Source organism: Lates calcarifer, linkage group LG19 (genome assembly GCF_001640805.2).
Source record: "Lates calcarifer isolate ASB-BC8 linkage group LG19, TLL_Latcal_v3, whole genome shotgun sequence".
Classification (NCBI taxonomy): domain Eukaryota; kingdom Metazoa; phylum Chordata; class Actinopteri; family Centropomidae; genus Lates; species Lates calcarifer.
In genome coordinates this window covers 22,802,082-22,815,417 of record NC_066851.1, presented here as the reverse complement: position 1 = coordinate 22,815,417, position 13,336 = coordinate 22,802,082, and the positions used below count along the sequence as shown (strand labels likewise).

General features: G+C 44.2%; 1 protein-coding gene across 1 annotated transcript in view; it reads right to left on the bottom strand.

Annotated features, from left to right (window-relative positions):
- Nucleotides 1–3,543, bottom strand: part of LOC108891407 (protein jagged-2-like) — a 48,230-nt gene extending 44,687 nt beyond the window's left edge. Inside the window, 2 exon segments of the mRNA XM_018688536.2 lie at nt 2,020–2,343; nt 3,186–3,543. Coding sequence (XP_018544052.1) covers nt 2,020–2,343; nt 3,186–3,254 — 393 coding nt within the window. The 5' untranslated portion in view covers nt 3,255–3,543.
- Between the last annotated feature and the right edge of the window lie 9,793 nt (nt 3,544–13,336).

Here is a 13,336-nt window from a genome sequence, read left to right as displayed (position 1 = left end):
TTTTAAAAAGCCTTCAACTGTTTCGACCTTGACAGCCTCATCGAAAGAAGCTGCTGAACACTGATACCTTCCTTCATTTATGTCCCCCTCACACACACACACACACACACACACACACACACACACACACCCGTCCACCCCCTCCCGGGCAGATAGTGGAAAATACTGACCCCACACACGCCGAGTGAGACAATGACCCAATAACGGGCAGAGCGTGAACCTGAGAGGCGGCGAGGTAAAGGCATCCCCCGGCCCAGATTGACCGGGGATCTTCACTTGTTTGAGTAGTTGGTGACACTGATACCCACCGCCTGTGTCACACACAACTTAGTGGTAACCGTATCCGCCCGCAGGGCCCCAACTTACTACTTCCATCTTCCCCTCTGCTGACAGCTGACCATGGGGAGTGATGAATGGAGAGGTCACGTAGCCAGCCGCGCACACAAAGCACCCGATATGTACGATATGTACGTTCTGACATGAACACACGGACAGAGTTTCTGTTCTTTCACTGCAAATATGGCTGGAATGAGTATTAATAGCTGAACGGACTGATTTAGTATTTCAGCATCTTATTTCTGTCTTGCCTTCTGTTTTCAAATGCAGAGTTTTCTAAAAGCAATAACATGTTTCTGCTGTTGCATGTATGCAGAAATTAGAGCTGCAGCTGCTGATTATGTTTCATGTTTTTGTTTTTTTTTTGATGGATAATCACATGTTTAGTCTGTAAAATGTCTAAACTTGGAGACAAAATGTCCATCACACACTCCAGAATATGAGTCTTCAAACTGCTTCACCTGAGCAACCATTAAAAAATCCCCAAAATATTCAACTACTGCAACATGAAGCAGAGAAAAAGAACCAGCATCTGGAAGCAGCGGCATGTTAAACCAGATTGTTGTACTGGAATCAGGAAAAATTGACACCTAATTGTGGAAAATTCATCAAGCAACTTGGTTTTAATCTGAAAAATGTGAGGATCTCACTCGAATTAAGAAACTTTTACGACTCAGTAAAAGCTGAGATGGAAATTCTTGCACTGTTACCGACTTAACTAAATAATTGATCATCTTAAAAGTCATCAATTACTTCACTGGATTGGCTAGTTGGTGAAAGGATGAATCACTCCAGCACACGATAATGTTCTGTGGTTATGGACCCTTACTCCTTCTCCACTTTGACTCACGATGACTGAGGACTCTTATTTTGACAGCTCATTCAGCTGATGTGGGAATCATACTTGTGACAGGACGTCACTCTCCCCATCAGGACCTCCCTGATACAGATCTCTGGGTGTAACAGCGGCTCCTTTGACCAAACAGCAGTTTTCATGCAGCTCTGATAGCCAGCACTGTTCCTGTTTCCCACGCTGGTTCTCCAAATAAGGAGCCGGAGCAGGTTTTGATTGGCTCTGCTGCTCTGTTTAGATTAGATAATAAGTTACCTGCCACTTCTTAATCAACACTTGCTTGGAAATCCTTATTTTCTTCCCCTTCAAACACTGGCACCACACACCCCCTCCTCTCCTCCCCTCTCCTCAGACTGTAACTGAAGCCACACAAACAGCAGCTTGTTTGGTAACTCATCAAACCCAGACACAACTGCACCGCCGCTCTGCGTCTAAGTCATGCGTCATGCGCGCTCGCGGCTTTGGCCTGATCAGAAACGCGCGGATATTGAGTCAAAAAGCTCCGGGGGAGGAATGCGATGTCCTTCACGAGATGTTTTGTGATGTAGGGAAGCCGAAAGTTACCGAATGGACACGCGGAGAAAGAAGGAGTGGCACGCAGAGAGTCAGAAAGCAAGTGTGCCAAAGTGTGCCAAAGTGTGCCAGATTACGCTTTGTACGAGCTGCGGTCACAGCTGCTGTTAACATCCAAACTCCCTTTTATTACTGTTCGTTTTTAGACACAACATTTGCGTAAAAGTAAAAGCTCTCTGACACCTAACTTTCAAAAACCATAAACCATAAATCTGAACTGTTTCCACCTCCACAAAGAGACTCAATGACCTACTTACCGGCCATGCGAACTGGAAGGGGATGATGATCTTCCCGGCGTCGTTGTTCCGGTTCTGTCCGGTTTTCTGCCCCCCCTTGAACTGAAAAGTATTCCCACCGATAACCTTAGTAGTTTCCGAGCCGTAGATGCACGGTCCATTGGTCGTGACCTCCGTTTGGTATTCCTTTAAACACACTCTGAAGTAGGTGTCGCACTCGTCCGCGCCGCAGTGGCCCTCCGCCGCGCTCTTCTCCGCGTCGCAGCAGTCGCCGTTCAGAAGCTGACCTTTGGGGTTATCCACCGAGATCAGCTGCAGCTCGAAGTAACCGGTGGACTGAGACACCTGAGGAGAACACGAGAGCGTGTAAGAGGCTGAAAAGACTCACAGGAGGCGGCAACACTGCAGACATGAAAAAACGCACCTTCATTAATCAAATTACTGCAAAAAATGAAGCTTTTCGTTCGGAATCATCTCTCTGAGCAGATTTAAGAGGAAAGACGACTGATCCTTTGCAGTGTGCAGTCACTCTGCAGCACACACTACTGTACATGTTGGCACAGTTGAACTCAAGAGCTGGATAACGCGACCTAGTACTCCAATTTAGCTCACTCTGCATATCAGGCTGCAGCTGTACACTGGAAAAAATCCACCTTAACAAGACCTGCACTGGGTTTCAACAGTTTCAAATTCTGACCCATGACCCACAGTGTTGAAGATCTGACTTCTGCGACTTGTTTTTTTCCCCAAGCAGGTGAAGCTGCACGGGAAACGTGAAGATATTTCAGCCAATTCTTTTGCTTTTAACCATCAGCGTCAAACACTAATTTACGCACCGAACATTGGCACCGATCCTCTGGTGACGGAACTTCATGGAAAAATACAAACTTTCCCCAAATGGTAATTGTTAGGTTTCTATCGCTAAAAAGCAGCTGGATGGTCACACAGACCTACAGCTCATGACACAGCAGACGGTTTCATTTTTATTTCTGTAAACTTATCTCATGTCCCTCAGGAAGCGCAAATTTACTAAATTCCGAGATCACATGATTCAACTGTAGAGCAGGCAATTCAATTAAGGCTGGAATTTAACCCCCTCCAAAACCGCAACTTCCAGTCGATTGATAAGTTAAACCACCATCAGAATCATCATCTTCCTTCTAAGACCAATCAAATAAACTTCTCACCTCAGCCCACAGCGTCAGGAGGAGACACACTAGAGAGAAGCGGTGCAGTTTCCCCAGATTATTCCACATGTCTCCTGCTGCTCGGTGTTGGTTACCATTAGTGAAATGCAAAATATGTATGTCTCAATCAGTCAAAATACTAATGAAGATTTTTTCTTCCAAATAAAAAAAAGACAGTATCCTCCTCCTCCCCGGTGTCCGAGGCATACACGGCGTGGCTGCTCCCCGGGATGCCTGCGGCTCTGGAGGAGGAAAAGCGCACCGCTGCTGCTGTTTGGTCCACGGACGCACAACAAGACGCGCAAACTCCACTTCCCTCCGCCGCTCGACGCACTAAACGGCACAGGAGGAGAGCAGCGGTGCGTCTCTGCTGCCCAAAGACAGAGCCCGGCGCTGCCCGGGAATGGACAGCTCGGCGGACCAATCAGAGGCCTGCTGGGTGGAACGTTTGACGGCTGAGAGCCAATCAGAGGGAAAGGGGCGGGAGGAGGACGGCTGATGGATTTATTATTGAAGTTTGATTACACAGGAGCTTTTATTTGTATTTTCACTACAGTCACATCATCAAATGGTATTTTAATGAATATTTCTGTCTATATTCTATATTGGAATTAGAGATTTTTCCTGATAACTGCGAGACAGAATGTGTTTTGTTGAAAGTTTCACGCTGAACGTTGCATCAGAGTAAATGATTCATTTTAAGACATCAAAACAAAAAGTTCAGGTTGTAAATCTGACCCATCAATAATCAGTGAGAGCATATAGGAGGCTACATGTTGAGTGTAGTGAAAGGACATCTGAACTGCTCCTCACTGACCCGCAGGCAGAGGAAACATGGCTCTTAGCGCCCTCTACTGACCCAGATACAGTACAGTGATGTGAATATGATCAGAGGCAGATGCCCACTTCTACTACTTAATCAAATACTGGAGTTTTTCAGATAAACTTGTGTGCCTCTGTTTTAAAAAGACTTCCCCTTTCAAATTATCTCAAAGGATGAAGATATAATTTCCAATCTACTCTGATCCAAGCCCTCTCCATACGTCAGAATACAGAAACTTTTCTGTGACTTTTTTCTGTGCAACTTGTTTATGCAGTTCTTATGAAATCTAAATTATGGCAGTTTCTCTGCAACTGACAGAAATTTGGAAATAACGTTTGAGTCCAGGTGTAAAACGCTCAGCACAATGGTGCTCTGTGTGTCCAGAGAACAGAGCCTTACTCTTACTTTGGGGCGATGTAGTCATACACGCCTACATGTTATTCTACTGTCACAATCCCAAACAAGTGAAGTCATTTTTTCCAGCTGAGGAATTGTTTTCATATAATTTACATACAAGGGCAACTCTCAGTATCAATACATAAAGGTTTCTGTTGTAACGTGTGGGGAAAAATGACGGGCATCGGCGAACAATCAACGTCGATGCCCGAGAAGCCAAACTGAGCTTTGGCTCGACCCAACAACCAAATGACAACAGTATTTTCCCTACACATAAAGGACTGGTCCACTATTCTATCAAACACCTGCAGGATTGAAATGTGGCTGTGACAGATTTCTATCTTATTCCTTTAAGGAGGACAACAGCTGCACTCAGCTTAGGTCTAATTTCAATGGAGACCCATTTTACAGTGAATTAAAAGTATCAGAACTTGTGCTGACCGTTCACTGCTGCATCTCTGGTTGTTGCATGTCCTTCCCCATGACTTTCTCCCCACTGCGCTAAAGGCATAATATGTCGACTGTAATTACCATCCCTCCAGCGACAAGGCTGGATGGGAAAAGATCCAGTTTTAAATAACAAGAAGTTAAAATTCTGACTTGATCAATAATGATCACCAAAGTTATCCTGAGGGTAGCAAGAACGTCTGAACTAAACTTCACAGCAATCAATCCAATAGCTGCTGAACCATTTCACTCAAAAGCATGTATGTGAACCGCATGGTGGCACATGAGGAAAAGTCAGGGGATTAGCAAAGTCAGTAGGAATCATCCCCTGGGGACCACGAATGTCTGTAAAACATTTGGTGCCACTGCATCAGGTAATGTTGAGATATTTCAGTCTGAACCAGTATCCAGTATCTACTTCTTGTCAGATGAGTAGTGGCATGTTTCAGACCTCAGATTAGAAAGTTGTGTTTAAGAACAACAAGCCTTCCAAGCGAGCATGAAAACCCTGTCAATCTGTTACTTCCAGCATGCAGAGAAGATTTCCTGTTGCTTCCATACTTGACACACCAGCTTTCATTTGGGCAAACGGGCCGAATCCACACTGTCTCAGATGACAGGCCTTGGGACGGTCTAATAAGACAGCTGTGTCTCTTCATACAGATTGTCCTGCTGCAGCCTGAGCTCGTGCAGACAGTAGATCAGTTCTGCGGGCTGGTCAGTCGGTGGCTAGCAGGACGGAGTCCGACAGGTGGCCTCTGACACCCTGCAGCAGATGTTTCCTCCCGGGGAAGCAGGTGCAGGCACACACATGCACACACATTTTGTCATTTGCACATACATATGACTCATTCACATGCCTGCACACAGACACAAACGTCTTATGTTCATCTCTTTACGACGGCTCTTATCAGCAGTGATAAGGAAGAATGCGAAACGCAGCTCAGAGAGATAAACTGGGGAAGTATTGAGGTTAATTAGCTGCATAACAGTTACTGGATTTATTTCAGCAGAGGACTGAAGGACACTTCTCAACGTAGCCGTTCAGTTAGCCCAGCTATGACAATTATTCTAATGTATGAGCACTGTGTGGTTTTTCATTTCAGACGGAGGTGTTGTAATAGATGGTTGACAACTGTGGTGACTTTTCAAAACAAACACTGCATTTGCAGAGGCTAATATTTTAAATTAGACATGAGATAAGCTCATAAAATAACAAAACATAATAGCATCACTCTTTCTGTCTTTCCTTTTCTTGCCATTTCTTTGTTCCATTCATTCTTTCCCTGAAAGACACAGTTTGTCCATTGAGACATCAGTGTTGGGTAATCAGCCATGTTGCCAAATTTGCATTTACATAGAAAGTTGAAGATGACAGAAAGTTGGCTTCAGTCTGCCACACAGTTCAGTTTAATAGTGTTTGACAAAAACTCAAGTTTCCCACGTCCACAGGAGAGATTGGAATCTCTGTGGTGGATTGGAACTTACAGTGCACCTCCCCAGTACCAGTAAGCACCTGACCAACTGATTCCAGTCTGACTGACCAACACCAGCAAACCAAAGTACATGAACCAGATTTCAGGGCCAATCCATCCGATAGTTGCTGAGTTATTTCACTAAAAACAAAAAATATCAACACCATGGTGCCACGAGAGAGAAAGTCAGGTGATCCCTTAAGTCAGTAGAATTCATCCTTCAAGAACCACAAACATCTGTACAAAACTTCATGCCAATGTTGAGATACTGGAGTCTGGACCACTGGTGGACCTTCCCTGACGCCAGGCTGTTTGCACGGCTAAAACCTCAAACCTAAAACCAGTCGCACATAAAATCAAGAAAGACTCTTTATGATGTAGTTGAAATGAAAAAATATTACTGCCTTTAGACGAGGATTATCATGTTTTGCAGGGTGTGTGGAGACCTGTGCATGTTGACTCTTGGTTTGGAAATGGAAGAGTACAACTCAAAAAAACATGTTTTCAAATTCAGGAGATAAAGTCCCATCTCACATTGCTGGGGCCTCTAATGCGCAACAAAGACTAAACAAGAGCCCTGCTGCAGTCTACACACACTGATCTGATATGTGCTGCAGTGCAGATATAACGCTGCTGTTTACGAGCGCCGCACCACGTCACGTTTTACTCTACAGCTGCCGTCCTCAAGGAATTAACTCAGGTTTATTCGTTAAGATGAAAACTGTACACACATCCTAATTTTGTTCTGAAATCTTGGTTTCTCTTTTGAAATGTCTATGTACATGTACTGTTCACTCTCTGTTGGTTTCTATATTCTACTACAATGTCTTCCATTGCGTGTATGCAGAGCACTACTGTACAAGCTCAGGTCTGCCTCAGCACCGATCCCACCAATGCAAATTCCTTCACATTAATCACACCTGGTGATTAAAGTAATTGTTCCTCTGATGACTGTATTTTACGGTGTGAGTGGACATGAAATATTCAGACTTATCCCTCTGTCATTGTGAGAAGTCCTGAGTCAGCTCTTCAGGCGAGTACAGCCCGGCGTGTGCCTACCTGCACAAGAGCAGTCAGGGATTTTTCACTCCCTTTTACTTTTTATTGCTCCATTTTGTTAATCTGATGACTTCACTTGGCAGCAATGTCTCCTGAAAATTATATTTGAATATTGCTAATTTGCAATGACCCTCAGGGATAAGCGGTATAGATAATTAATTATGGAAGTTGATTTTTAGTAATAGTGATATGTTGTTAAGGAAGACTTTTGTGCTAAAATGTCGTAACAGGACGTAATAAAACATGAGAACTATCTTGTTATGATGTGAAAATAAAAAAACATCTCATTAAGCGACAGTGACGCTCTCTAAACACGTTCTTAGCATCAATGGAAAAATGAACTTTTTGAACTTTTGAGCACAAGAGATGAATGAAATTGACTCCCTTTACTCACGCTCTAGATCTGTTTCATTTCCTCATATTTATCTGCCAATATTACAAAATCTGTGCTCACTCTAAAAGCAGAGCTGTGCTGATGACTCACTCATACCAGTAAAATTATATCACTTTATTATATTTGTTTACTGTTTGGATCTTCAGTTTTCACATTTTTGCTTCTCTGTCTGTGTGAACTTTTCTCTTTCTTCCTCTTTGTATATGACTCACGAGCTTCTGTTTTTCAAGGATTTAGCTGAAAATCAAAGGCCGATGTGTTTTCAGAGAGGAATATGCCCACAAACACAATCACCTTCACCTTCACTCCACAGCTTCTGCACACAACGCTAAGTGCTACAGCACACAAACAGGCTGAGGGCTGAGAGAGCTGCCATAGAAACGTTTACAAGTCCCGTCCTGAGGAATGCAAACAGAACTGAGTAGAGCTCTTATCTGACAAAAGAGTAAACTTTAGACAGTCTTGTTGCGGCTTGCCTGTGTGGTCTTTCAACTACAATACGCCGCACTGGAGGATCATTTTCTCCGAATGGATGATTGTCTTCGTTCTTCAATCCTTCTATAACCCAGCAACTTGCATTTGTGTTTACAGGAATAGCTCAGGCGGGGGTAGTTTCTGGAGGATAACACACATTCACACACTCGATGCCTTGCTCAGGGGCACATGAAGTCGATGATGTGCTTTAGGGAGTGGAGAGAGTTACTCATTCACACTTGAGTTCCCAGCAGGGATTCAAATTTGTGATGCTCAATTCCCAAATCAGCGAACTGGCCCCATGACAGATCACTGTTGCTCATCACAGGGTGGGGTGAACGTCTGGGCCACAGAGGAGCTGCGAGTTGCTTGGAGAGGCAGACAGGTGGGGTTCAACCTGGGGATCTCAGGTTGTGTAAGGCCAGTTATCAGGCAGCGTGAGACGAACGCATCATGCTCAGATGTGGATCAGCGCCTGGATGCAAAGCTCCAGTAATCATGAATGCTGTCGGACGTGGAGGAAAATAAACTTTGCACGAGAGTCATGCCTACAGTCTGCACTGTCTTCAGTCCCTGCCCACATCAGGAAACTGGAGTGGGGGGGGGGGGTCGGACTCTGTCCTGCTAGCACCGACTGACCAGCCGCAGAACTGATCTACTGTCTGCACGAGCTCAGGCTGCAGCAGGACAATCTGTATGAAGAGAAGTGTTCTGGGGAAGAAGTGTTCTGGATTTATAAGGTTTGGGAACTACTGCTGTTGCACATTCCACAGCCACCATACATACAGAGGAATTAGTCAAGGTACAGCAGTTGGGATGTACAGATCAGGGAAGTGAATGTCATAAATACTGTTCACATGCCTGGACCCTGAGAGACAGGATGGCAGTGTATCGTAACGCGCATCATGGGGCCACAAGTATGAGGCTTTACAGAGGTTAGGTTAACTATATTTGTACAAAACTGTCTAAAGAAAATACTGATTAATGTGGGATTCTAGCTGCTACTGCTGCACAAATATTAAGAGCTCATCAACAGTTGATAGCTCAGATTCTCCATGGGTTGCCATTAAAGCTTTGAGGAAGAGGAGGAAACAACCAGATGATGTAATTAAAAGCTTCAGTCAGACTTCAACAGTACGACATGATGGAAACATGGTTGTTCCATGTATTTTTTTGCAATATCTTAATCCACATTTCCACTCATGTCATGTCCAAATTGTAAATGTGCATAAAAACAACTGGATGGAAACAAGCAATGGTTTTGTCACACGTTGTACTTTGCTGGTGTGTGTTGCCTTTAAAGTTGCCGACACGTGACGAGCATTTGACGGGAAATTTGTTTTCTCTGTGTTTGAGATCTGTAAAGAGGCAAATATTTTAATACAGAGCAGAAATCAAAGTTAAAGCTGAAGGTAGAGCAGCTGTGAGGTCAATGCCATTTCTGCCTTACAGCTCAGCAGCTCATGCTGTCAGTATTCTCTGCAGTCACGGCCTAGAGGTAATATTTTATGCCAGCTGGAGTGTTACAAGCCGATTAGAACGTCCTGAGAGGACGGGGTTCAAGCTTCCACCTGCCTGAAGTACGAGCAGGAAACCCTGCTGACCTCCTGCAGGAAGACGAGGTCAAGAAAGCTGAAACGGTGTTTGACATCAGTCTGCTCCTCCTCTCACCTCTGAGCTTTAAAGCTCACACCTTCACAGGAAATGCTGTTTAATCACCTGACAGCTCGCTGACAGGCTGAAGCCCACTCTCCACCTCCGCACATACCAACCGTGAAACACACACACCAACACACTTATCTCGACCTCATGAGTGAACTGTTGGAACAGGCATTCCAGATGGAGCATTATTCACCACTTTAAACCTCCCTCACACACCACACACATATTTTTGCTGTTTACGTAGTGTCTTTAGAAACATTTCTTATCATGCAATAAATGGGATGATGTGTCACTTTTTGATTGGTTGTCATATTTAACAGGAATTTAGTTATATAATGACAGCATGAACAATAAAAATCATACTGACAAAACCTGCCTGTTTAAATGCGAAAGATGTTGTGGTGTAGAGAAAGTCAGAGCATCGTTAAGAGCCATAAGGTTCGGTTCACCAAACTTAAAGACCTTGGATCACAGTCCGGGCCAATGGATCCAACCAAAAGAGGTGGTCGAACGTGTGTCCGAATCAAACTGAACCACAGTTTGGTTACAGCGTGAAAACACTTTTTTGGATGGCTCAGAGTTTCAGATCAATTACAGGAAGTTGAGGAAGGCTCGTCACCCATTAAAGAAAAGAAGAAGAACCAGAGAAGTAAAAAATGAGCAGTGGCAGGAGGAGACGAAATATTTGATTCAATGACGAACTCCGAAGTCAACTTGAAAACCAATAAAAAGTTATTTCCTGTGAGGATGAGTTGAAGTGACGTCACACACACACACCGCCCGTCTATAAACCAATCAATGTCAAGACTAAGAAGACGCAGCACATGTAGGTGAAAACGACAGGATGTAAGTTCTTTAGTCCAAAAACATGAAGCTTGGTTCGGACGTTCAGGTGTGAAAACACTCTACAAAGACACAGTGTAAATGCTCTGTGATATGCCACACTGGCCTCGTTAAAAAACATAATGAGAATGGCCTAAAAGAAATTTACAAATCTAAAAAAATAAAGGAGAACGGAGCACAATGGTTTGGCAGTGCTATCATAGCATCTGTGTTGTTAATAGTGTTGACAGCGAGTTCTGAAGAGGCAAATCATGTAGTGTCTACTTCACTACAACTCAGAGGAATGAACTAAATAAAACAACTCCTGGGTTTGATCAGCTCTGATGGATATAACGAGTATTTCCAGCATCAATTTTGAGATGTTTGTCTGTGAAAGTGACCGTTTTAGAATCAAACTCTGATGATTTTGCAGTTGCTAGGCTAAACAGCTTCATGATTGGTTGATGGTGGCCAATGAGAGAAAGAAAAATTTAGCCATGGTAACAAGAGGCATTGATTTATCAGCCAAGCTCCGCTGATGGAATAGACAGGAATTGAACAGACTATGAACAGAATTATCGTGTTGCTGAGGCATGGTTTGTTTCTTTGTGTTGTGCTTTTGAGACACACATAGTAAAATAAAGAACATTTCCTCCAATAAGTCTGTTATATTATTAGAACCTACAAGTGTATCACTCCACTTACATCATCGGCACCACAGGCCAAAAGAGAAGCTGTGATCACCATCTGTTCTTAAAACATGTTTCTAGTTACTTCAACCACAAATCAGAAATACAGCTGCTACGATATTTAAAATGATTAATCTGTATTATGATGTGATAAAACTAAACCAGGTGTGAGGAAACCTATCAGCCAATCAGAATGTGTTCCCATCCACATGGTATGTTTCTGATACATTCACAGAGACTGTTTTTCACAGCGATGGTTCAACTAACAGCAGAATTTACGACCTTACACCCATCACTGATGTGGTTTGAGATACTGGATATTATAAATGTAATGAATGTATACAGATCTGTGTGGCACAGGGAATGTGTCTGTGGTTTTTCCGATAGCGCCTGCAAATCACACACACACACACACATCCTCCACACCCTGACATACCTTTACACAAACACACAAATCTGACGCCACCACTCCCACCAGCACCACCTACACTCACACGCCTGCACACACGCAGACGCCCACGCAGGGGCAGGTGGCAGGTGAGCAGGTGTTTGCCGGCGGTTGGACTCAGCTCCTCTGAGCTGAGGTCAGTGTGTGAGCAGCAGCAGCAGCAGCAGCAGCAGGTGCAGCCGCCCTAATCCAAAGGTGTGTGTCTGATAACACTGGAGCCATGATGGTTTACTGCCTTTATCACCTGCAAAGAGCAGCAGGACAGAGACTGGAACCTTTACACCTGCCTGCCTGCCTTGGGGCAGCCTGGACCAGTGGACCAAGAAAACTAAAAAGAAAGCTGAACCATCAAAACTTTCCTGATTGTTTTCAAACTGTGAAGAAAAGAAAAGATTTCCAGCCTTAGTAAAGGGTTACGAGGGGAACCTGCGTCTGTAAAATTCCTTAAAAACCCAAATAAAAAGACGAGTGTGTGACTGTCACCTTGAGGAAACTTGGTGTAGGCCTGCGTGATGAAAGCCAAGTTGAAATCCATCACATGGGGTTTAGGTGGATTTTCATAAAGACAGATCTTTTCTTCCATTATGTTTTAACACTGACTGATAACAGATCTGCTGCAGAGTGTTGTGTGGAGGACAAAGGCTCTGATTTCAGCACTAAAACCTCTTAACAAGGCCAAAAACACAAAGCAGGTCCCTGTCATCTTACACGGCAGCATATGGGCCCCCGGTTCCCACACCCAGCTCCATGTAAACATCTCATTAAGCTCTGCAGGGCGGGGAGCCCTCAGCCATAAAAGGAAGGAACAAAAAAGTAGAACCCCCCCACACACACACACACAGACAGTGTCAATTAAGCCTCTGTCTGAGATTGCTGGCTGCCTGGCTGGAGGTGCTGCAGGTCCTGTGAAGCTACAGGTAATCATTGCAAATTAATACCTGCACAAGCTCAAGGGGTTTTCTGTGAAGTCAGAAGGAAAGAAGCTTTTAAAAAAGGTGAGTATGAGGCTGCATCCTGCATCCTGCTCACCTGAGAGTCACTGAGGACGTGGATGTGGGTCAAATGTTCTGCAAATCTGCCACATCATTTTATAAAGAAATAGGAAATGCAGGTATGGGTGTCTGGATAGGTCAAAGGGTCAACGGGGGGAGGACAGATCAGGACTTCGGACCAAACACTGAACACAAAGGTCCGGAGGTTTGAGAGAGGGAGTCTGGAGTTCGAAGGTGTCAAAGCTCCACCTTTACCACCTGAACAAAATCACCCCCCCACCCAAAAAAAAAAAAAAAAGTCCAGAACAAAAAGAGAACGTAAAGAACACATTCCTCGGCTGCATCACTTTGTGAACAACGTCATTTTGGGAATCAAACTGGCTCCCAGTGGGTGGCACGATCATCCCTATCTCACTTATATCTGAGGTGTCGTTTATCTACACATGGTCTTTGTGTTGATCATCTGATGG